The sequence below is a fragment of the Bombus flavifrons genome, chromosome 17 (assembly GCF_040668555.2).
Source record: "Bombus flavifrons isolate JBK064 chromosome 17, iyBomFlav1_principal, whole genome shotgun sequence".
In the NCBI taxonomy this organism is placed as follows: Eukaryota; Metazoa; Arthropoda; class Insecta; order Hymenoptera; family Apidae; genus Bombus; species Bombus flavifrons.
In genome coordinates this window covers 7,113,618-7,138,024 of record NC_138458.1, presented here as the reverse complement: position 1 = coordinate 7,138,024, position 24,407 = coordinate 7,113,618, and the positions used below count along the sequence as shown (strand labels likewise).

Sequence of the window (24,407 nt, the reverse complement as noted above, 5' to 3'; positions counted from 1 at the left end):
TGTGATTTATGTTTGTACATATCAATGTATTAGTATATATTCCGATCGGTGACCGTTACGGAATGAGGTGCGATGTGTAAAATAGGAGAGACAATAGTGAAGAAAATGTTCTTATGTTTCTCCTAACCGTGGTAACGATCACCTATCGGAATATATCATCCCATCGCCATCATTGGATTGATATGGTCGGTGACAACGCCGAAAATCAAATAAAAAATTAGCCAATTCAAGAAATTTTATTTTCAAGAGTGCTAAATGAATATATAAATAAACCACTATATAATTAATTAACCAATAATTATACTTAAAGTTAATATTTTTATGATGTATTTTAATCCAAACAAATTGAAGATAATGTTTTTGATCCAGTTTTAAGATTTTCTATATCATTTTGCAGTATATGTTTTTGCTGTATTTGATTGTAAAGAATATTTTCAAGTGCAACTATGTCAATTTTGTGCTCATGTTCTATTTGTAGCATATTTTCCTGTAAGATGAAATAATAATTAAGTTAAATAATCTACAAAATGTAATTACGCAGTATATTGATATATGTAGATGCAACAAAATTTCTCTTACTTCTGAGAGTAAAGTTTGTTCCAAAATTTTTCTAAGTTTGATCTTTTCTTTTTCTAATATTGTCAAGAAACTTAATTTTTCGGTATTATTTCGAATTAAAGTTTTTAAAACAATTAATCCTTTATTGCAATTCCATTTTGCATCTAAAAAATTTTAATATTAAAATTGTTAAATTTTTATCAAAATAATTTTATAAAATTCCAAATTTTCGTAATTTACTTTCTACGTTTTTAGATAAACTCTTCATAATTTTCCGTACATCAATTTTTGTATCATAAATTAATCTTTGCAAAATAGTCTGATAAAGGTTAATCAAAGACACTTTACAACCAAATTTTTGTATCATTTTTTCTTTAATGTGTTCCTTCAGCCTCTTATTTTGAGTTTCCATATATTTTAAGTCCAATTTTATTCGTTTTAGATGTACTTCATTTTTCCTGCAATAAACCATAAATATATTCCATTTTTAGAAACTATTATATTTTTTAGTATACTTCCGGGTTTCTTCTAAGTTGTATGTTTCATCTTGCAATTCTCCAACTCTGGCATACAAATTCGCTAATTCTTTTTTATTAAAAACTATACAATTTTGAATGCTTGCAGTGCATCCAGAGTCTAATATGTGCTGTAATTGATGAAGTTTTAATATGACTGTTACATTAATTTCATTTAATTTTTTTTGTTTATCCAGCTATGAAAATTAAAACACTTTAATTCATAAGTTGTTTTGCAAATTATTATGTATATAATATAATAATGTTTAAAAATACCACGAAATTTTGCAGTTCTTCTTCATTGTGTTTTAAAGTACTTTCAATAATTCTTAAATGTTTGATATCAGTATCTAATTCTTTCTGCAATAATTCTATTTCTCTTTGTTCTTCTCTGATTTGCAATTCGTATGTATATCGTTTTTCTCTCATAGAAAATGCCATGTCATATAATTGTGTATCACAGCCCACTGGGCAGATATTTTCATCAAATGGAATGTACTCAGCTTCAGAATCTACTGTTTCATCTGTTTCTTCAGAACTAGTTTCTGATGATTGTGTAATCGAATCTAAAGAACCTACAAATTATAATTACGAAAATTAACCACGAAAATGACTAAAGTTAACTAATCTAGCAAATTTAGCTCAATTAAAAATTATAAAGTTAAAAATTTTAGAAAGAAACTTTAGTACCATTTTGTTTTTTTAGTGCTGTATATTTTCTCTTGAATATTTTTTGAAGGAAATTTTGAAATTTATTATCAGCAATAGCTTTTGTAAAGTCAGTAGCAGTATCTTTAATTTTTATATGCAATTTTTTTATTTCTTCTTCTCGTGCAGCAATATTAATATTTGTAGCTTGCATCTATTAACATCATGTATTAATATAATGTTGTTAATAAATAATTAGTTAATATATAAATCATTATTATTTTTGTTATAGGTAATAACCTTTAACATCATTGTAACACGTTCATTTGATTTATCAATAACTTTCTCTTCAAGTGCATGTTCCATTGTTTCAGATTCCCGTAGGATCATAAATTCTTCGTATAGAGTTAACAAATTCAGATTTATATATGTACTTTGATATACTACGTCTAATCGATATTCTTCTAGTTCATCTAAATCTTTTTCCAATTGTTTGTATTCGGCACTGATATATCGTAAAATACAATCTTGTTCATATATTTTTCGCCACATTCGAGAACGTTTCATTTCACGTTCCCAGGTAGTTTGAACAGAATCATTTATATTAAGATTTCGAATTAAATCACCAGCTATGGATGAATGATCCTTTATTTTCATTTGTGAAGCAGAAATAAGAATATAGAGACTTTCTTGTCCTTTGTGAAAGATAGCTTTATCATCACAATATAATACTTCATGTTCTAAATCAGAATGATCAATTAATTGATCTATAATTAATGATTGCCTTTGGCGTTTTACTTGTTGCACCTTTTCCGACATAGATACATATTTCTGAAGCTATAATGGTATTAATATAAAAAGGGATCTTACATAAATTAGTTACAAGTAATCATTAATTATACCTAACTAACTAAAAAAATATAACTAACTTCAAGATTATGTTCAGGAAATTCAATATCAAAATACAGTTTTGGTGGATGTGGTAAAGGTTTTATATTTTTTAATGGAATCTCTGTGTGAATTTTTTTAAGAACTTCTGTTAATTTAGTAACTTCTTTCTGCATCTTTTCTTTTTTCAATGCGATCGTTTTCAATTTTGTATTAAAGTTCTCTCGCAAATGATGAAGCTATAAAAAATAATTATGTCAAAAACTACTCTAACATTGAATTTTTTATCAATTTTACCTTATCTCTACAATCTATAAGTTGTTTATATTTTATGGCGGCAGTTTCTTTTTTCTTCATTAAACTAAAGTCTACATTCATTTTTAAATTGTATTCACCAATGGATTGTTTCGCCTTTTCAAGGAAAACTGCATCTTCCAAACGACTTTTAACTAAATTTGGCTTTTTTGCATGTAGTTTCTGCCACTATATATAACATATTTTTGAAAGATTACACATTACTTTTATTGTGATCTTTTCTATAGTAAATTACTTACTTCCTTCTGTCGTTCAATCAATCTAGCTTCCTTTTCCTTGTACTTTAACAACAGTCGATTAATTTGTAACCCTAATCCAGATGATAAATCGCTAAAATCTTCAGCTAAAAGTCCTTCCAAATATTGTATTTCTTGTTCTTCTGATTTCTGTTTGTCTTCCTTAACCTGTTCTTGCATTATTCTATAATTTAATAACAAAATGCATATGAAAAGAGTAAAATATCTTTAAATAATTTACATGACTAAGAATTAGCCAATTAATAATAGTTCATGCAAATATTATAAATAGTGAAGGACATACAAAATTGTTTTTTCGCAGAATAAGTTATTATCCAACTTTAGCTGCAATTCCATTTCTTATAAAAAATTTAAAGTTAAGAAACATAATATAAATTTATACAATAAAAAAATAAAAATACCTGCCTGCTTTCTGTTGCTCATCTTTGTCCTTCAGCAATTTCACACATTTTAAAATGCTGTCAGTATCCAGGTGTAATTCTCTCAAAGAATATACTGCTCTATTTTCATCTCTATTTTTAAATTTTCATAAACAACCTTGTAATTTTAGTAAACACTATTTAATGAACATAATTAAAAAAACAATAATACTTACAATATGCCATGCACTGCAAAAGGTAAGTAAGTGATAGATGTAACAAAATGGTCCATAAGCTTTTGTAATTCTAATTTCCTCTTTTCTACTTCAAATTGTAGCTTTCGTTCTGTTAAGATTTTATGTGTATGCAGTTGCTGTTCTAAGTCTTCAGCTATTCTAGGATCCAGCTCAAACTGTGATATTCGTTGTGAATGCAGGAGATGTTTATTCCTTAATTAACGAAAGAAATCTTAATAATAGACTTTAACAAGCATGATAATTATGATAATGACAATAATAATAAAAGTAATAATAACAGTAATAATAACAAGAACAATAATAAATAAATTACATGAAAAACATTGAACCAAAGAATCAAGAAGTATAAAATCCAGGCAATTCCAAATTAAACATATGTATAATTAATTATCACATTACAAAAGAGAGGACATCAAAATAATAATAATATAAAACAAGATCATTTGTTGCTTTGGTACTTTTCTTCTGTAATTAAGAAAACAGGACATATACCTTGTAATAATTTTAACATATTCTTCTGTTAAATCATGTATGATTTCAAGTACTTTTTTCTTTTTCTTCTCTGCAACTGAAAAAATTCTATCTTGTTCTATTTTAGTAATTACTTCTTCCAAATTTGGATAATCAGCATCTTCAATATCTTCGACACTTTCAGGCTAATTATAAATATTGCAATTATAAGTACTAGATTTAACCTAATTGAAAAATAGTTACTGAGAAATTAACTTACTATAAAAAGAGAATTCTCTAACATTGGTACTTCATATTCCTCATATGGTGTATCATCATTGATTTTAAAAGAAAATATATTTCCATCTTGGCCACATGTTAACAATATTTCTTTATTATAACCGAATAAAATATTAGAGATGTGTCCATTATAATGATCATGTGTTTGTAAAATCCAACAGTCTGAAAAATCTAATGGATCTTTGTCCTTTATCTTAATGACATAAAGCTGTCCATATTGTGTTCCCAAATATAAATATTTCTTATTTTTCCTAAAAAAATCCGTAATTTTTTACTTTTATATATTTTATTTTTTTTTAATATTTATAAATGTCCCTACTGAAAAAGAAAATTATGCATTTCTGTGTCTATTGCATGTTCGATTATTCTACTCCTAATGGGTTTATTATGTTTTAATTTTACAGATAATGGACGTGGATATTCGTAAACATATCCTGCATCAAACCCAGCCATAAATAACCATATGTTTCCATCAATGCCATATTGTGCTATTAAAACTTTATTTGGAATTTCTGGAATATAAATTTCTGGGAGAATCATTTCTTTTTCATCAAGCTCTGCTAAAAAAATAAATAAATACAAAAAAGCAATATGCGATTTAAATTAAATTACTAAAACGTAATTTAAAATAAATAATTACCAAGAAATGTATCTTCATCAATTATAATGTGAGGATTTTCAGCAATTAAACGTTCCATTTCTTTTCTCCTTTCTTTGAGTCTTTCTTCTTTCTCTGCTTCATATTTTTCTTTTATAATTTGTCTTTCTATCGCGGACTTTACTGATTCAAATTTAAATGATGCAGGTCTACATTTAACTAATTCATAAGAAGTTGTTGTGTATGACTGAGGTATCATAGGCAATTTTACTTCCATACAATCTCCTCGTAAGCATCCAATTAATAGAGTTGCTTCCTATTTATATGATTAATTATAATTTTTTTTTTTATTACGTTTTTTTGTATTCAATAACTGTATTTACTTCTTGAGGATTCCATGTCATGCAAGTAGCAGGTGATGGAAGTTTCACATAGCCAATAGGTGCAATTGCAGGATAATTATTAGTAGTATGAATATTAAATAGAAAAATAGTGGCATCATCGCTACCCGTTACTAATAAGCTAAAAATAAATCATATATAACAATTAAAGTACAACCATTTTGTTCATATAATACGCACCTACAAGATGTATTTAAAGACATTACAGTAATTGGCATCGAATGTGGTTTTAAAACTTGAATTAGTTTTGTATTATCCATTTTTACATTTCCGGTATTTGTTGTTTGTATTGTTACTGTAATCATCCTAATAATACCACTTTCGAAAGCACATACGAGTGTTGAACCCGTTTTTTCAATCTAAACATTTCTATGAAATAGTATTTGTATAAAACGTTTAAAATAAAATGAAATAATTTACCTTACATGGAAGCCAAATTACTTGACTACTAGTGTCATAAAATTTATAAATCAGATCTAATTTTTTTTCTATGTAATTATAAATATGCAAATTTCCATTTCTATCAAGCGTTGCTACAAAGGGTCCCCAATCTGCTGTATCCATATCGACAATAGGACCAGCATGACATGTAAAAAGTTTTTGTTGAATATGTTCTTTTTTACTGGTACAAAGGTCAAGTAGCCACAGTCCCCCATTTCCATCCTATTAAATATTTGTTTGAATATTGAAATGTTGGAATGTTTCCTAAATACAATGTACTTACTTACCTGAGCATACCACATGGTTTTTTCAGGATTATCTGGTTCCTGCTTTTGGATACTCATAAGCATTGCATTTTCTATTCCCTCTGCAATTTGAAATTCGTAAATTGGTTGAATTTCAAGAAATTGTTCATCATCAGAAAGATCAGCATGGTCTATGGTCTCATAGAACCAAAATCGTATCCATCCATCAGATCCTACACTATCGCAGATCATAACAATTTATTGTATATACGTTTTTTTTAATTTTTAATCATATAAGTTTTTGTTTTATTACCAACTGATATAATTTCTCCATTAAGCAACTCAAATTGTGAGATATAGCCCACATGTGCTGGCTCTTTATTTTTTTTACATGCTTCCAATTTGATTAAACTTTCATCCCATAAGAGTATGTTACCCCACTCACAACCAGAGACAATCTAAAAAATTTATTCAAAGTTATACATTTAAAACAGCTATAAATTTTATTATTTAATAGATTTAATGTTTTCTTACAGTCTCATTTGGCATGGGATGAATTGCTATAATATCAGAGATTTCAGTATTCCCAAATTTACCAATTTCACCTTTAAGTTTTAATCCAGTAAAAGTTTTAGACATTTTCCAAAATTTAATATGTCCTATTCCACTAGACGTTAACTGGCCAGGAATATATTTAGAGAAAGTGACATTATATACATCTTGGACATAAGATCTACATTGCAAAATAATGTTTGATTCTTTCCAATTCCAAAGTGAAATATGGTAATCAGGTTCACCACCTTGCGATGCCAATAATAATCCATCTGGACTATAATTTATCAAAATGTAATTTTATACTTTTTGTAATGAAATAATAATTGTGTAGATTCACGATTACCTGTATGATAAATGAAAATAACGTTTAGTTGTTCCACCTTTTAAAACAATTATAGTTTTCATAAGTGGCCAGTTAAAAATATTTATTAGAGGGTTTTCTCCATTTGCCCCAACAGCAATGTGTTCAAAAATAGGATTTTTCTAAAAATAAAATATAATAGAATTTTTTTAATTTGAATCTTTTTTAGTATTAAAAGAAAAATACAAATATTTACCGATATGTGCCCAATACCAGTACCCACAGAACCTATTTTAAACCACATTTTATTTTCTTTTACATTGAAAAACTGAATTAAATTGCCAGCAGCGAAAGCAATAGTATTTGTATCGACTACACAAAGATTGAAATACTTTCGACAGTTATATCCATAAGAATAACTAACAGATATTTAAATATATAATATGTAAGAAGAAAGATGTAGTGAAAGAAAAATGATTATTTTTTATTAAGGATACAAAAATTCTAAAATATTTTCAGGTATAGTTCCGTCATCGGGTTTTCGAGGTATAAGTGAATATTCCTCTTTTTCCTCCTCTTGATTTATGTTAAAATTTTCTTCTTTTTGCTCAACGCTTTCATACTTAGTTTCCCAATTTAATTCTATGTTTTGTCCTAGATCTTCACCATTTACAGATTCAAATTTGCCACCATCGGCCATTTTGTTATTTCAAGCAGAAAGAGCTACTATAGAACAAACATGTATTTTCTCAATAATTTCAATTATACTTTATTTTAATTGAAATTTTGTTATATACTATTATAAGTAATTATTGAACTGTCTAGATTTTCTTATCAGATTTCTAGACACGAGTGCGGTTTAATTCATAATTTGATGGTTTAGGGGCGTCAACAAATGTCGCTCGATCCTGTGTATTCTTGTTAATCGATTGTCAAGTGCAGCAATTGTAGTATTGGTTAGCTTATAAAGACAGATCAATCATGGCAAGTAATTATTAAGTGTATTAAGTGTTGGTAAATGTATTTGTTTTCATTACTTCAATAGTGTAAAATATAATCCCTTCTTCTTTTGTAATAATAAAGATTACATTTTTACAAAATTATTTATCAATTCAAACAGAATAAACTCTAAAAAGTTGTCAAATAATGTACAGATCCGTTTCATCCTCATTCAAAACAGAGCTGGAAAAACGAGATTAGCAAAATGGTATATGAATTTTGATGACGATGAAAAGCAGAAGCTAATAGAAGAAGTTCATGCAGTGGTGACTGTACGAGATGCTAAACATACTAACTTTGTTGAGGTAAATTTCATATATCATGTATCATTATAATATGTATTAAATATTGAATTTCTCATATTTTAGTTTCGTAACTTCAAAATTGTATATAGAAGATATGCTGGTTTATATTTTTGCATTTGTGTTGATGTCAATGATAATAATCTATGTTACCTAGAAGCAATACATAATTTTGTTGAAGTACTAAATGAATATTTCCATAATGTATGTGAGTTGGACCTTGTGTTTAATTTTTATAAGGTAATTTTTTATTTATGTGTATATCTAAATTTATATTACAATGTAATTTTATTTTAATGTAAAACTTGTTATAGGTCTATACAGTTGTAGATGAAATGTTCTTAGCTGGTGAAATAAGGGAAACTAGTCAAACAAAGGTATTGAAACAACTCCTGATGTTAAATTCATTGGAATGAACTTATTTAACATTATTTAATTCTATTAATTGAATATATTATATAAATGTAAAAAGTAAAATACATCGAGGACAACAAATCCTGTTAGTTGATTTATTAATTTTCATTGTTTTTTTTACATGATAAATTTAGGATACTATTATGTAAAAATATAAAAATGCTGGAATAAATGTTAGTGGGAAACATTTAAAGAATTTATATTGCTTGTTAAAATTTCATACAAGCAATGTATTTACTAATCAGTTTTATTATGTGATGCATTTTGTTGAATGATATACATACTCTATCTTATGTAAATATTAAATAAACTTGAAAATAAATATGTTTGAAAGTTATAATAAAAACATTTTATATGTTGCTACATATAAACATAACATATACTATTACCTATTCTGTATAAATTAAAAGATGCATATAAATATTATAATTTTATCAATAAACAAAAATATAACTTTCGCATATAAACTGAGATTTTTTACTGCAAAGTTAATATATACAATTGATTTTTAAAAGTTCTGCTTGAGACTATATTGAATGTATTCACAAAATATAAATACTTGAAGCATTATATATAATTAATTTTCATATTATAATTTTTATATATACTAATTTTATGTGTTAACAAATTATATGAAAAGTATGATATTTTAAATAAATATTTGACATTGTTTGAAAGAATTAAAAATATTGAAATTACTATAAGTTAATTATTTATCGTAATATGCATTGATGCAATTCATATTTTAAATGTACATTTTTTTTATCAATGATATTTTATTTTTAAATAGCTATTAAATTTTAATATCTTCATTATCATAGTTTTGAAAATAGTTGTTTGGTTAATACGTTAATATTCGTTTCAATATAATCGATATTCGATATGCGATTAATCGATGACTTAGATTATCGACTTACGTAATAGAAGCTAACTTCATTGATGTGGATAAGTGAGCTTCACGGAGAAAAAATATCAATTATATGTATATACGTATATTTAATAATTATAGTTAATGTTGTTTCTAAAATACATATAATTGCTATTTTATTATATTATTAACTAATAAAAATGAATAGTGTTTGGTTTGGATCAAAATAACTATCGTTTAGTGAATCTGCGAATGAAACTGGTCGTATTGTACAGTTTATCAATATTTATAAGTTAAAAACGGTATTAGCATAGAATTCATGAAGTGTATTTTCCTGCTCATATGACAAAGAACAATTAAAAAGTTAATAAGAAAAATAATGATACACAGAAGCTTTTTACTGCAATGGATTTTAGTGGTGATATTCACAATCACTATCATTTATTTAAAAATGAAAATAAATTTCCTGGAGGATCACTACAAACTATTGCGTAGGCGTTATAATAGACAATTAATTTTATTAATTCATAACAGCAAAAGTTTCATCCTTTTAATATTTCGTTCTGTTAAAGGTGATGGAATAACATAGGTATCCTATCGTACTTCCAGACAATGCCATCACGCAAGAACAAAACAATATTCAAAGTGGGATTGAAGCTAGTGAGCATTCTTACAAATCAACTTTTGATGATCTCATCATTATCTACAACAGGGTACCAAAGACAGCATCAACCAGCTTTGTAGGTTTGGTCTACGATCTGTGCAAACACAACAAATACCATGTTTTACATATTAATGTCTCTAATAACATGCATACGCTTACACTTCCTAATCAGGTAGTATTATATCATCCTTAATTTGTTATTATTTATTAATTCATTTGTAATATATGTTAAAAAATTGTAGATTCAATTTGCAAATAATATAACTGTTTGGAATACAAAAAAGCCAGCATTTTATCATGGTCATGTTGCATTCTTGAATTTTGAGAAGTAAGTATACAGAAATATTCATTATGAAAAATATTTGTTTTATTTTTTAAAATTATGTTTATGCTTTAGATTTGGTGTAAGACAATCGCCTTTATACATAAATATCTTGCGTAAACCTTTAGATAGATTTGTTTCCTATTACTACTTTTTAAGATACGGAGATAATTTTAGGCCACATTTAATCAGAAAAAAGCATGGAGACACCAAGGTTCGTATTCATAATAATAATAATAATAATTTATATTTATTATTATTATATTAATCATACTAAATCACATATATTTTTGTAGACTTTTGATGAGTGTATTGAGGCAGGACAACCAGATTGTGATCCTGACAATATGTGGTTACAAATACCATTTCTGTGTGGTCATGATCCTGCTTGTTGGTAAGATTTAATAAATTATTACAGTTATCATAATTTATAATGAACAAATATTATTTAATAGGGAAATTGGAAATAGTTGGGCATTAGAAGAAGCAAAAAGAAATTTACAAAAACATTATCTCCTTGTAGGAGTGACAGAAGAATTAACAGAATTTGTAGAAATTTTGCAAATTGTACTTCCACGTTTCTTTAGAGGAGCTTATAATTCTTTTTTGCATAGTAAGAGATAATATAATCGAAATTTTATTAAGAAATAAGATTTTTTAAATTACTAATGAATTATTAAATTGCAGATAATAAATCACATTTGCGGCAAACTACTCAAAAAATTAATCCACGACCTGAAACAATAGACAAAATACAAAAATCTGTTGTTTGGAAGATGGAAAATGAACTGTATAACTTTGCTTTAATGCATTTCCATGCTGTAAAGAAACGACTTATAAATGCTTCTCCTCAAGATGTAAATCAACGATTTATGTATGAAAAGATACGTCCAAAATAAATTTACTTTTTTTAAGCAGAGATACTTTTTGGAATTGTTATAAAATTAGAACGAACTTCAAATTTATAATATTAAATATAATATAATTTTTTGATAGAATGTGTATAGGTAATGAAATAATTTATTCAATACTCTATTATTCTTTACATTGAGGTTTGAAGTTTGTTATCTGACTTTAAAGCAAACATATAAACTGGGTATAATCCACGTGGAAATTTATGTTGTTGTTCTTCCTTTATACAAGTTAAATTAGATTCCTGAAATATACGATAGAATTCAGAAAGAGGTCGTGTCACTGATGAATCTTTTGTATCAATCTCCAAATTTTTAGAACTGGTCACATTTTCTTTAATCACTATTACACCATTAGATTTTAGACCACTCCTATAAAAGTTTTATTAGATGATTAAAAATAGTTTCTAATTTTTATTAAGGCTAAACAAAATACTTACGAACACTTTTTTAAAAATTCTATCAAATCATCATGCTTTAAATGACCCAAAACCCACTGGCACCAAATGACATCATACTTGGCAGTAAAGCAAAAGTTTTGTAGTCCTTGAAATATGATTTAATCAATTAAATGTCTTTTCTACTTTGTATAAACCAATGGAGTATTACCAATTGGATAATAGTTGCAAATTCTTGTTGAATGACTTTTCAAACATGTTTTAGCTACTTCTAGAAATTTTAAATTTTGCTCCACTAAGTCAACATATTTAAAATGATTTAATAATAAATTCTTAGTTATCCTTCCTATGCCTGCACCACAATCTAATGCATATGTCTTCAATGGAGGATTTTTTAACTGAAATAAAACAAATTTTAGGTATCATAATATTTAAAAAATTTAATGATAAGAATTTTGAATATTACAAAATTAATCATTATAATATATACCTCAAATAAAGCCTTTAAAAATTTTGTGGATCCCTTTATATCAATTTGAGAAATAAATCCAAAACCTCCAAGCATTCCATCTATTGTAGGTGGAACATGTTCCCAGTATTTGACAGCTGCTGTATAAAATTCATGTCCTTCAAGTGTACTTTCTTCTTTCTCCATCTTTGGTGATGATAAATAATACATCTTACCTATGTAATCAATAACATAATCAATTTCATTTTATCTACATATTCAAAAAATTTAATTATGTAAAATGAAAAACAATCAAAACACCATGTAACGTGTTCAAAGAAATTAATAAAAAGTGAGCACTGACTTCTTCATAAAAACTAAATATTTTAATACTTTTTATATTTAATAAAAACCTGCTATATTATGAAATAATGTTTATACATAAATAAGATATTATTAACAAAAATTTTATAAATAGAACTGACATTAAAAATTGTATACTTTATCATCGACATTTAATAAATTATATCGACTTATATCGATTATAAAATATCGACATATTGCTTGTTCTGTGGAGTCGAAATATCGACAACATATCGATTACTGTATATAAAAGCTTTTGTACAATTTAAAGATAAATTTATTAAACTAATATTACGTAGGAAAGAACCAAAATCTCTACATAGTACGAAAATTTATACATAAATTTTCAAATGATGGATTACATTGCGTATGGTTAAAATAAATTGTGTGCAGTAGTTGTGCGTACTCACTGGTCGGTTTGGTTAGGATAAAATCGATGTTAGTCGTTAGTGAGCAGTTCCCTTGGAATCATGGCAGAAGTACGACTTTATGATTCAACAATTTGTCGGTTATGTGCAGAAGATAATGGTAATGGAGAATTACTCTATATGGCAGATGGTGATGATCCAGATTTAAGTTCTATGGTCAATCGGTACTTGCCGCTCAAGGTACGAAATTTCGAAACATTAGACTCTAACTTGACTTCCTGCTTTATACACAAATACTACCAGAATCAAATGTTCGATATTTCCTCCTGATACTGCACACTGTACATTGTTATTTACTTTGTCTGTTATTTGTCTGAGAATTTACTATAATTTTTATAAATGTTAGTATGATTGCAGAATATTGTCTTTGTTAATAAAATTTTTTAAATGATAATAAATATTCTAATTATGTTCATAATTTAATGTTAAACATATTCGTTACTGTGTATTGTTATTAATCCTATTCAATTTGATTCGATATGATATTATTTTAAAATATTAATGTTTTTATTCGTTATATAAGTTTCATTTTAAGATGTACAAAATTTCAGTTTTTCTGAATAATCTCTTGCAAAATGTAAAAATAATGAATATCAATTGGCGTAATTATTGATTTATTGTTTGAGGTTATACTACAAAAAGAAGCATTGAATTTATTTTCAAATAAATGTTATAATACAATTTTCATTAAAGATTCGAGATGATGGGAAATTACCACGTACAATTTGTCCTGGTTGTAATATTCAACTGGAGGCTACGATACAGTTTTTTGAATTATTGGTGGATGGCCAAAGGAAAATTCGTGAGATGTGGAAGCATCAGATAGAACAACAACGTAAAGCTGAACGAGAACGCTTACGTGCAGAAAAGGAGAACACAGATGTTAGATCAGAAACATCACAATTGGATATTATTCCAAGATATAACGAAGAAGACCACTTTGAGCAACAAATAATAATAAAAAGTATTATTTTATATTAAAGATTATATTATATTCTAATTAAAGATCTATTGCAAAATTTTTAATTATGATATTGTTTAATAGTAATGCCAGATGGTTCTATGTATGCTGCAGAACATGAAATGAGTTTACAAATGGAAGGATTAAGTAAACCCAAACGAAAAAGAGGACGCCCACCAAAATCTCACGCAGAGAACATATCTGTGGTTTGTAAAAGTAACATGTTTGTTCAAGATAAAATATTTTAAACTATTAAATTTCAGGAATTAACAAAGGGAGATGTACTAGAAGCAGTGAGTCAAGAAGAAGAAGATAAACATGAAGAGGAAATAGATGAAGTAGATGGAGATGGAAGACGTCGCAGAAAGCGTAAAGTTCCCAAAAGGTATTGATTGTAAGGAGAAACATTTAAAGGTAATTACTATAATTTTTATAATAGCATATGAAATGATTCAGATATATGGAGGCAGTTCAAGGCAAAGAACTAGAAAGAATATATAAGGAGGAGGGAGTAATCGACGAAGAGGACGATGATGATCCCGATAATTTTGAGGATTCTGAAGAACAGTTAAATATGTCCGTTCCTGATAGTCAAGAAGGTAAGACATAGTGAAATACATTAATTTAAAGGTATTTATCTAATAATTATTTATCAATAATCATTTGTATATTTTAGAAATAATTGGTCACTTAGAATCTGAAGAAGGGAAAGATCTTGGAGAGTTAGTGATAGTAAACAGAGGTAGAGGACGAGGTCGACCAAAATTACGTCGTAGAAGAAATAAGTTCACGTGTCAATTATGTGGTCGAGGGTTTCTTCAACGTAGCAGATATATTGTACACAAGTAAATAGAATTTGGTGAAATTTTAATGTTGTATACAATGAAAGTAATATTTGCTTTTTGTAATTAGGAGTTTCCACAAAGGCATAAAATATGAATGTTCGGAATGTAAAAAATTATTTACAAGTAAAGAAAATTTAGAATTGCATCAGAAGGCAACTCATCATATTGGAGATGATGTTAATCAAGATTTTGAGCATATTGTCGAAGATTCAACCTTTGAATCAAAACGTTTATCCGAAGAAAATAATATTTCTAACACACTTGATCATGCATTGACTGAAGAACAACATACAAATAATTCAAACAATTCTAGTGATTCTCAGAAAAATGTTCCATGTGAACACTGTGAAAAGTTATTTGAAACAAAGGAGATGTATGACCTGCATTTAAAAATGGCTCATGAACGTGATAAATTATTTATATGCACTATTTGTAATAAAAATTTCACACAACAAGCAGCTTTAAAACATCATATGTCAATACACGAGGTAAAAGAATGAATATGAATAAATTATACTCTAAAAATTATAAAGGTTCCCAATATATAAAAAAATATAATAATTAAATATTTTTTTACTATTTTTTAGAGAAATAAATTAGAGAAAGAGTATCCATGTGATATTTGTGGAAAAGTACTCAATCATCCTAGTTCTGTAGTATATCATAAAGAAGCAGAACACAATAATGGTCGTCGATTTGTTTGCAATAAATGCGGAAAAAGTTTTAAACATAAGCAATTGTTACAACGTCATCAGCTTGTACATTCTGATGATCGGCCTTATATTTGTAAATCATGTAATGCCAGTTTTAAAACAAAGGCAAATCTAATCAATCATCAGTCTACACATACTGGAGAAAAAAAATATTTTTGCGAAATTTGTGGGCAGCAATTTGCACATAAAACTAGTCTCACACTACATTATAGGTTACTATACAAATAAAAGATATATTTATATACATTGACTTAAATTTAGTTAAATAAACAAATAATTTCACATTTAGGTGGCATACAGGACACAAACCATATACATGTGAGGTATGTCATAAAAGTTTTTCACAAAATGGAAATTTACAAGAACATATGCGAATACATACGGGGGAAAAACCTTATTGCTGCGATTATTGTGGCAGAAAGTTTACTACTTCTTCACAATTTAAACTACATGTTAAACGACACACTGGCGAGCGCCCTTGGAAATGTGAATTTTGCGCAAAGAGCTTTTTGCACAAAGATACATGGAAATGTCATGTTCGTAGGCATAAAGGAGAACGTCCTTTTCAATGTGCTCATTGTAATCGAGGTTTTACAGAACAATGGGCTTTGAAAAAGCACCTTCGTTTACACACTGGTAACATTTTTATTCTCCATTTAAATCTGCTTTTACAAATTTACTATTTTTATCAAAAATTTCAACATTAATTTATTATTAATTAATTAATTTATTTATTATTAATTTATGTGTTTAAGATTTATTTTTAAAAATGTGTTTTCATATATTTTTATTTGTTAGGTGAAAAGCCTTATTCCTGTGATGTTTGCGGAAAAGCATTTGCTGATTGCTCAAACTTAACAAAGCATAAAAAAGTAAGAGAGAATCCAAATTATATTAATAGATTCAATAGTGAAAAGTTCAATAAGATGGAATTATTATCGAGTTGCTTCTAGGTACATAGGGAAACTAAACTTTCTGCGATAAATGAAATAGAAGGTTCTCCAATTGGAGAAGTTTGGCAAATTCTACCAAGTTCTCAAGAATCTGATGAACATTCATTAACTGATCAAATGGCTCAAGTTATTGCAACAGATGAGACATCAGGAGATGGTATTCAACAAATTATATATGTTTCATACCAAGATCCAGATGATCCTAACCAGTCTCGAACTTTACATTTCGGTAAAAATGACAATTTTATGACGTTTGTATTTATTAATTTACATCTGTTTCTAATTCAACTAATCCATATTTTACATTGAAATCAGTTGATGCTGGAATGATGAGAAATAAAGAGGAGAAAACGAATGTAAATCAATCATTATCACATTTAAGCGTTAGCAATGATAGTATGCTTTCTAATCCAGGTCATGCTAATGAAAATAATAACTCAAATGAACGAATAAATGTGGAACTTTCAGAATCTGATCTTCAACTTCAGGTAAAGATGAATAAGATATTAAACTGTTATTACGTAGTAATAACAAAAGAATAAAACGGTAGTTATATTTACAGATTACAGATGAAGAAGGTAACCCAATTCCTCTTTCAATCCAAGATGCCCGACAGCTTTTATCTCAAAGTCAATTTGTCAATCAACTTAGTGATGGACAAGAAATTAGAGTTCATTCTGGTGTTATTCCAGATGAATTAACAGCACCATTAAGTGTACACGTTAATCAAAATTCCGACATAAAGAATGTCGACATTTCTAGTACGGTAGAAACAAAAGTGAAAAATATTTCAACTGTACAAACAGATGCAGAAGCAATCGTAAAGGCATTGCAGGTAATATTTTTAAATAAAATTGTTCAAGTAATAGCTTCCTTACATCTGATGAGCATTCAATACTTTTTCACTTTAAACTCATTCAGAGGCGAGCGATCATAGAAAGAAAATCGATCTACATGTAATTTCTGGAAATCATCTACCCGGTTATATAATGCCTTAAACTAGTTACAATTAAACAGAAACTGCTCTATTTACAAATTCTAACATTTTACAAATACGTAGTATAATATAAATTAATGTATTATTATGTATTTTACAAAAAATTTTATTGTTACCTACAATTCTAATTAAAATGTAATAGGATGAAGATACGGATGCAAATGCTGTTGCAACGATTAATCAAATGGAGGAATCAGAACAATCGGGGATCGCCGATAGCGAACAAGCAATAGAATTCACAACACAAGATGGACAAAAAGTTCGTTTAGTTACTTCTTATCATGTTGATCCAATGCAACTTGCTTCTGAGTACCTGACTATTGTATAAAATCATATATGTATAATTTCTTCAATTCTATATGTTAAATTTATTCAAATGTGATCGTGCTTTATTTTTAACAGAAGAACAGAATTTTTTAAGTACCCTATTTAGTTATTAATAAAATTTTGCTAGCTTGTAGAATTCATCAAGCGATGTACGATCATAATTGCCTGTAGGTAAACAGATAATTGTTTAAGAGATGTTAAAGGTAGGGGTTTTAATTATTCCGTATGTTTTGAAATATAAAACATGTACACTATGGTTAAACTGCTGACTACGTTTATCAGTATCTAAGGAATAATAACTTCAGCTGTTTAATCTCTGAAGCAGCTATGTGAATGCTACAAATTAATAAAATTTGGTTAATAATTAAACGATGTACGCAGAAAGTTCTTCAAACGAATTATTTTTCTTATTTTATCTTTAAGGAGTTATATGATTTAACAAAATTTGTAAATGTCAAAATTTACTAAATATTATAATAATCAATAATATTAGGTTGGCAACTAAGTAATTGCGGATTTTGTCATTACCACCTAATGCCAACCTAATATACACGCGCTTATATATATATATATATATATATATGTGTAATAAATATTTAAATTAAGTGTTATTTCTTTTTCAATCACGATATTTAATATATTAAAGGAGAAATGGTACAAAAGGTCTATTAATTGAAGGTATTTTTGAAATTTTATTTAAAGATTTAAATCATATCCATTTATGTTCAAAAACCCAGCATCTCTACAAAGTTGATACATCCGATTTAAATGTTTGTCATTTTCAACAGCGTGATCTTTTTCTAATAATTCTGTTCTTAAACATGAACCAATTAAATCTTTATATCCAATTAATTTTGTTCCAACATTCAATGTATTTACCCATATTGTATTTCCCAGATGTAAATTTACCTGTTTATTTAAATCTATATTACAGGGTGATAAGCAAATAGGTGATCAAACTTTGGTACCATATTCTACTGTTTCTAAAAATAAAAAAAGGTCATACAACCATAGATGCAAAAGCTCTCTCCGAGATATAGATATAGTCTACGATCTACGATGTGTCCTAGATGTGTATAGATATAGTCTACGATCTACGATGTGTGAGAGATATTGAGCTTCTGTAGCGTCTGCATTAGCTCGTTCATACATAAAGTGAATATCTGCGCACTTAATATTACAATAAATCAGTCTGATAGCACCGTTTTTACTATGAAACGTTCAGATACATACTGATTTATTATGAAACACATTGCCTTCAATATCATAATTTGCTCTATCACATTATCTACTTCTAGCAAAAGAAATGATGACAATGCTTGAAATTCTACGTCCGACGACTATTCCAAAAAATCTTCGATATAAGAAAAATTTTCCGACCTATATTTTTCAGACCTCCTTTTATCCTTAAGAACAGTACTAAAGTTTGATCATATTTCTTTGCCACATTATATATCTTATATATAAGCAAAATGAATAAAAAAGATATAAAAAAAGGAATCCAAAAATAAATAAAAACTAATAATGTAATATACCGTTCCAATCACATAGGACCTATCATCAACATTTTCTTTAAACCACTGGTACACAGCATCAATTGCACAATTATTCCAAACATATTCTTCATCATGCGGAGCTATACCAACTAAAAATACTTCTACTACTTGCATAGAATATTCTATAAGTTCTTCTGGCATATGTAACAATCTATATACCTAATATAAAAATTACATTAATATAAAATTATATTTTTTCATTTAATTATATAATATATTACTTTGTACTATTATATTACTTAAATACATACATCTACTTTCTTCAAAATTACCCCATTGTCAATACATCTTACATTTACATACTTTGGAATTTCTGTTTTATTTTCTCTTTCAATATGTAAAATTTGTATCCTCTTAAAAGTATCTACTGGTTCTTCCAAGCCACATATACATCCCACATCAAGAGTCTCACATTTCTTTCTACAACAATAAACATAAATACCAATAAACACGTTAAATAATATATATAAAATATTATCTTTTTATACAAAGTGTTAAAAAGGAAGTAAACAATATTTATAGGATGTGATTATAGTCATCAAGACGAAGAAAAAGTTCATGTATAAAAATGTTACATGAGATTCAATTTTCAAACTATAAACGATTAAATTTTGCGTTAATTTCACAAATTCATAAATATCGTTCTATATATAAAGGAATCTTTATTGCTATATTAACCTGTTTTCCACACAAGAATAGAACTCTTGAATTCTTTTGTTAATTCGCAGATACTCAATAGTAGAAAATTCTACTTCTTTTAATGTATTAAATTTGATATATGATATAATCCTTGCAGAAACATGTGTAGCATCATGTATGCTCACTACTCTGAATTTTACCTTGTCGTTTCTAAAATAATATCCAAAATTAACCAAATTTTTTTTATTAGTTCGTAAATTTTTACTTACATTTGAATGTCCGTAATTGGAGCATCAACTTTTGAAATTATTTTATGTCTCAATGCACAAGAAATTTGTTTGTTACAAAATCCCCAAGATTTTATACTGTCACAAATAGGATAATTTTCCTTTTTCTGTTCTAAAGTAGCTGTTATAAACTTAATAAATTTTTAAAGTAGATTTTTACAACATAAGTTAATTTGTATAAAAAATATGGCTTGTACATGTTACTTTTTTAATGAATATTTTGATACATACCTTAACACTTTCTAATATTTTTTCAGGAATGACATAATTCGTACGTTGCATTATTTTTATTATATGTAAAAACTGTTTATCATTATTTTCATCCATTATTATAGTTACTTTTCCAGTGCTATTTTCCTAAAACAATTTGATTAAATGAATATTATTTATTGAATTATACAAACATTTTTGTAATAAAATAACATACCATTTGTAAATTTTCTAGAAGTGTAGAGAACCGAAAATTAAATTGTGTCTTTGAATGCAAAGGAATTGAATAATGTATCAACCAAGTTACATTTGTAATATCTATATCTGGTAATATGTCATCTGTACATATTAAAATTGGATAAGAACCACTTATACAAACATTCCAATATTGCTTAATACCTATATTCAAACAAAAATTGTTAGATACAATTTGATGACAATATCATCACAAATCAAAATTATTTATATCTTTAAATATCTTATCTATAAATAATCTTACGTTGTAAGTGAACATAGTTCATATTTCCATGAGCTAAAAGAGTCTCTTTATGTTTTTCTAAGAAGTTATTTAACTCTTTAGCTTCGTTATTATTTCTACAAATTACTATAGTTCGTGAGGTGGAATATTCATTACCTAATGAATCTGTTGTAAAATGATCTTGAATTATTTAATTTTACTATAATTATTTTTTTAAATAACTAAATTCTACCTAAAAGCCTTTCAGGTTTTTCCCTTGAATTTATCACATAAAAGTTTAAACGTATAGATTTAAAAATTGCAGCTTCCATAAAAGATGCTATATATATGCATGGATTTTCCATTAGAATAGAGGCAATTTTTTTTAAATGCAGTGTCCAGTATGTTGCAGTTATTATAATTTGAAATGTCTTACTTTTTAATTCTCTGTTACAAATAATATTGTGTCGTCTAAATAATTGACTTATCTAAAAAAATTTCTTTTACATTTATATGAATATAAAAGCGAAAAATTATCATAAATAAAATAAACTTACAGAGTCAAAATATTTATCCAAGATAATATCACCATCATCCAAAATTAAATATCGAAGATTTTTAAAATTTACTAATTTTTTATTTTTGTTCATGAAGCGTATTAAAAATCTTGGTGTAGAGATTAGTATCTGACATCCATTAAACATTTCAGCCTAAAAATTTAATAAATTATTTTATATCCGATTGAAATATTTACCGTTGTATTTATTTTTAGTGTTACCTAAATTTATTTTAAGAAATTTACTTACCACTAATGATCTTTCTGATTTACCATTAATTGCAGCAACAGATTTTATCGTTTTATAGTTTTCTAGGAATTTTGTGCATAAAAAATGAACTTCTAGTACCTCAGATGAGGAAGAACATAGTATCAATGCAGATGGATTTATTCCTCGAGGGAGCTGTTTCAAAATTTATATCCTTTAAAATGTTATATATTTTTTTTCTAGTTAATGTATAATAAATAAATAATATGTGAATTCTAAAATTACTATCTATTTCGTTAATTTTCAAGAAAAAACTATTATCTTCTCTATTCATTATCTAATAGAAATCAATTATTATCATAGATTATATTACTATACAATCTTTTATGTATTTGAAAGAAAGATAATGCGTATATTCTATATTAGTTCTAATGTTAATATAAACAAACACTTATTTTAGAGAAAATATTACATTGGAATTTGTAGCCAAAAGTCCACAAATAGCAAATGTATATCCAATAGTTTTACCACATTTTGCTGTTCCAATTGCTACCGTGTCTAAACCTTTTTTTATAGCAGGCCATATATATGACTGTATTTTCCTTGGTTTACATGACTGTATCAATGATTTCCAAGCCTGAAAAGTAATAACATACAAATTAATTTTTGTTAGTTTTCATTTTTAGTAGACAGAATTTTTATACAATTATACCTTGTGTATTTCTACAGGGAATTTTACATCTAATGTAGAACTTAACCATTCATATTTATCCATTCCATAAATTAATACTTTTTCTTCATCTCTTTGAAGTTCATGGTGTAAATAATTGTCTTTTTTAAATTTCACTCTTTTTAGAAAACTATCAAAAAGTAAATTTAATAAAAATGTAAAAAAGACAGAATTGATTAATTAATTAATCATATTTTTTATCAAACCTTTCCTTTTGCTTTTTTCTTTCACTAGTTCTATCCAACACTTGTGAAACATTTAAATAAAATAAAGTTTCATCATTGATTGTTTCTTTATTTAATTTTTCACTATTCATAGAACTTTCTATAAACTGCAACAATTCTATATAAAAGTCAAACAAAAAGCATTATATACATACAACAACTTTCGATAAAATTAAATATTAATAATATAATACAAAAATTTATTGAATTACTTTTATTTAAATAAATAGCATATTGATGTAGAACTAAAGCTTCACTTAAACATATTACTTTGTCTTTTATATTGAGATAAAATTCACCATAATATTTTCCATACTGATCAGATACTATATGATCAAAATAGATTATATCAGATGCACTTATTAATTCCTTTGTGTATTCGATTGCAGATGTACTCCATTCCTCTAAAATTCTTTATACAGATATAAAAAAAGCTATATTTAAGTTTTTAATATGTAAATTACTGAAATATGTTAATCATGTAATTGTTTTAGTGTAACCATACGTTAGAGTCTCATTCTGTACAGATAAGTTATGTTTCACATCCGCAGGTAAAATATTATATAAACCAACTGTGAAGGTTAAATATTCTTCCAAAATTGCACCAGTTGAACATATAATGAAGTCCTTTCTTTGTGATTCAATAGAAATTCCATAATCAGGTAAAAAGATATTATATGTATCTTTCAGATTTTCAATACTACTAATATATCCTCTGCATAACCACCCAGGACAATCAGTTGTAATATCTAATCTATTATATACTATAACTGTCTAAAATAATTATAAGTAAAATGATATAGCTAATTTTATATAGAATTAAATTGATTATTACTAATATTGGCATTATAAAACTTATATATATATTACAAATTGGTCTTACATCTCCTATTTTTGGTTCTATATCTTTTTCAGTACTGTGAAACGTTTTCTCTTCTTTTAACAATTTCTTATTAATAGAATTTAACTTTTCATTATAGTCCTTCACTTCATAAATTCTTACAATATATGGAGTTAAAATATTTGTAATTTTAATTACTGTTGCAGTAGATGGTAACATAGCACCTGCAATTAAATATTAATTTAATAAGGTATCCACATATGATGAAAGAATTGTGAATAATTACTTTCTAATACTATAAAGTGTATAGAAATACAAATTTTATATTAAAATATAGACTTAACCTGTATCATAATAATTCTGATTACTCATTTTCGTTCCTCAGTCACGCTTATACATATAATATTGCAAAAAAACTATATCACAGATCGTCACAGCAAAAAATATTACTTTACTACAAATATTACTTTATTTAGGTATTACAATATTTTTCGAAGGATATTAAGATCGTTCCATTGCATACGCTTACATAGTGGCAAAGAAAGAACAACAAATTTGAACGAATTTAAACAGCCAATAGAAATACATACAACTTCAGAGAAAACAAGAGAGGTAAACATTGTTTGAATATTTTTGATATCGTATTCTCGTAATAAATATGTAATGTAAAAATGTTTTATAATAAGAATTAGTACAAA

At 26.7% G+C, this 24,407-nt stretch overlaps 6 protein-coding genes and 1 long non-coding RNA gene across 18 annotated transcripts; 4 read left to right on the top strand and 3 right to left on the bottom strand.

Moving 5' to 3' along the window:
* Positions 1 to 75: 75 nt before the first annotated feature.
* On the bottom strand, positions 76 to 7,788 carry LOC138188704 (cilia- and flagella-associated protein 44). Of its 5 annotated transcripts, XM_069130712.1 has the most exons (26): positions 7,586 to 7,788; positions 7,345 to 7,507; positions 7,131 to 7,270; positions 6,767 to 7,061; positions 6,546 to 6,690; positions 6,275 to 6,465; positions 5,967 to 6,209; positions 5,727 to 5,905; positions 5,529 to 5,667; positions 5,188 to 5,461; positions 4,867 to 5,107; positions 4,528 to 4,798; positions 4,290 to 4,453; positions 3,777 to 3,989; positions 3,587 to 3,693; positions 3,465 to 3,519; positions 3,164 to 3,344; positions 2,907 to 3,092; positions 2,651 to 2,848; positions 2,022 to 2,558; positions 1,764 to 1,935; positions 1,350 to 1,648; positions 1,074 to 1,270; positions 799 to 1,016; positions 580 to 722; positions 76 to 487 (listed from the first exon to the last, which is right to left on the bottom strand). In XM_069130712.1, the coding sequence occupies exons 1-26, from the start codon at positions 7,786 to 7,788 to the stop codon at positions 332 to 334; spliced, it is 5,310 nt and encodes a 1,769-aa protein (XP_068986813.1). In that variant the 3' UTR covers positions 76 to 331. The 5 variants fall into 5 exon arrangements, with proteins under 5 accessions (XP_068986813.1, XP_068986814.1, XP_068986815.1 ...); XM_069130713.1 differs by lacking the exon at positions 3,465 to 3,519 and having other exon boundaries at positions 3,583 to 3,693; XM_069130714.1 differs by lacking the exons at positions 3,465 to 3,519; positions 3,587 to 3,693.
* Positions 3,674 to 4,997, top strand: LOC138188717 (uncharacterized). Its single transcript, XR_011175626.1, has 3 exons — positions 3,674 to 3,798; positions 3,878 to 4,292; positions 4,952 to 4,997. It is a non-coding gene; the product is annotated as an uncharacterized LOC138188717 (long non-coding RNA).
* A 33-nt stretch (positions 7,789 to 7,821) lies between the features above and the next one.
* AP-2sigma (adaptor protein complex 2, sigma subunit) lies at positions 7,822 to 8,817 on the top strand. 3 transcript variants are annotated; one of them, XM_069130748.1, is made up of 4 exons: positions 7,822 to 8,072; positions 8,269 to 8,392; positions 8,456 to 8,629; positions 8,704 to 8,817. In XM_069130748.1, exons 2-4 carry the CDS (start codon positions 8,300 to 8,302, stop codon positions 8,803 to 8,805), a joined length of 369 nt encoding a protein of 122 aa, XP_068986849.1. In that variant the 5' UTR covers positions 7,822 to 8,072; positions 8,269 to 8,299; the 3' UTR covers positions 8,806 to 8,817. The 3 variants fall into 3 exon arrangements, with proteins under 3 accessions (XP_068986849.1, XP_068986847.1, XP_068986848.1); XM_069130746.1 differs by having other exon boundaries at positions 8,243 to 8,392; XM_069130747.1 differs by having other exon boundaries at positions 7,822 to 8,102; positions 8,243 to 8,392.
* A 909-nt stretch (positions 8,818 to 9,726) lies between these two features.
* LOC138188629 (heparin sulfate O-sulfotransferase) lies at positions 9,727 to 11,568 on the top strand. Of its 3 annotated transcripts, none has more exons than XM_069130604.1 (7): positions 9,727 to 9,752; positions 10,281 to 10,507; positions 10,578 to 10,663; positions 10,733 to 10,871; positions 10,954 to 11,051; positions 11,113 to 11,270; positions 11,345 to 11,568. In XM_069130604.1, the coding sequence occupies exons 1-7, from the start codon at positions 9,743 to 9,745 to the stop codon at positions 11,554 to 11,556; spliced, it is 930 nt and encodes a 309-aa protein (XP_068986705.1). In that variant the 5' UTR covers positions 9,727 to 9,742; the 3' UTR covers positions 11,557 to 11,568. The 3 variants fall into 3 exon arrangements, with proteins under 3 accessions (XP_068986705.1, XP_068986704.1, XP_068986703.1); XM_069130603.1 differs by having other exon boundaries at positions 9,728 to 9,785; XM_069130602.1 differs by lacking the exon at positions 9,727 to 9,752 and adding an exon at positions 9,795 to 10,162.
* A 91-nt stretch (positions 11,569 to 11,659) lies between these two features.
* Positions 11,660 to 13,415, bottom strand: Ntmt (N-terminal methyltransferase). 3 transcript variants are annotated; one of them, XM_069130607.1, is made up of 5 exons: positions 13,321 to 13,415; positions 12,457 to 12,650; positions 12,178 to 12,364; positions 12,009 to 12,114; positions 11,660 to 11,940 (listed from the first exon to the last, which is right to left on the bottom strand). In XM_069130607.1, the coding sequence occupies exons 2-5, from the start codon at positions 12,643 to 12,645 to the stop codon at positions 11,700 to 11,702; spliced, it is 723 nt and encodes a 240-aa protein (XP_068986708.1). In that variant the 5' UTR covers positions 12,646 to 12,650; positions 13,321 to 13,415; the 3' UTR covers positions 11,660 to 11,699. The 3 variants fall into 3 exon arrangements, with proteins under 3 accessions (XP_068986708.1, XP_068986706.1, XP_068986707.1); XM_069130605.1 differs by having other exon boundaries at positions 13,188 to 13,326; XM_069130606.1 differs by lacking the exon at positions 13,321 to 13,415 and adding an exon at positions 12,808 to 12,939.
* On the top strand, positions 13,248 to 18,196 carry LOC138188628 (zinc finger protein 665). Of its 2 annotated transcripts, none has more exons than XM_069130598.1 (14): positions 13,248 to 13,385; positions 13,899 to 14,169; positions 14,251 to 14,372; positions 14,430 to 14,551; positions 14,623 to 14,765; positions 14,843 to 15,011; positions 15,079 to 15,499; positions 15,599 to 15,936; positions 16,014 to 16,360; positions 16,523 to 16,596; positions 16,678 to 16,906; positions 16,993 to 17,165; positions 17,240 to 17,512; positions 17,817 to 18,196. In XM_069130598.1, the coding sequence occupies exons 1-14, from the start codon at positions 13,248 to 13,250 to the stop codon at positions 18,000 to 18,002; spliced, it is 3,006 nt and encodes a 1,001-aa protein (XP_068986699.1). In that variant the 3' UTR covers positions 18,003 to 18,196. The 2 variants fall into 2 exon arrangements, with proteins under 2 accessions (XP_068986699.1, XP_068986702.1); XM_069130601.1 differs by lacking the exon at positions 13,248 to 13,385 and adding an exon at positions 13,443 to 13,546.
* Positions 18,197 to 18,673: 477 nt separating this feature from the next.
* Positions 18,674 to 24,192, bottom strand: LOC138188832 (putative ATP-dependent RNA helicase TDRD12). The gene is made up of 18 exons (XM_069130972.1): positions 24,054 to 24,192; positions 23,752 to 23,933; positions 23,374 to 23,642; positions 23,081 to 23,280; positions 22,851 to 22,986; positions 22,627 to 22,774; positions 22,387 to 22,551; positions 21,957 to 22,109; positions 21,708 to 21,860; positions 21,404 to 21,638; positions 21,193 to 21,336; positions 20,911 to 21,092; positions 20,715 to 20,840; positions 20,466 to 20,614; positions 20,236 to 20,406; positions 19,809 to 19,977; positions 19,537 to 19,716; positions 18,674 to 18,910 (listed from the first exon to the last, which is right to left on the bottom strand). Exons 1-18 carry the CDS (start codon positions 24,079 to 24,081, stop codon positions 18,698 to 18,700), a joined length of 3,003 nt encoding a protein of 1,000 aa, XP_068987073.1. The 5' UTR covers positions 24,082 to 24,192; the 3' UTR covers positions 18,674 to 18,697.
* Between the last annotated feature and the right edge of the window lie 215 nt (positions 24,193 to 24,407).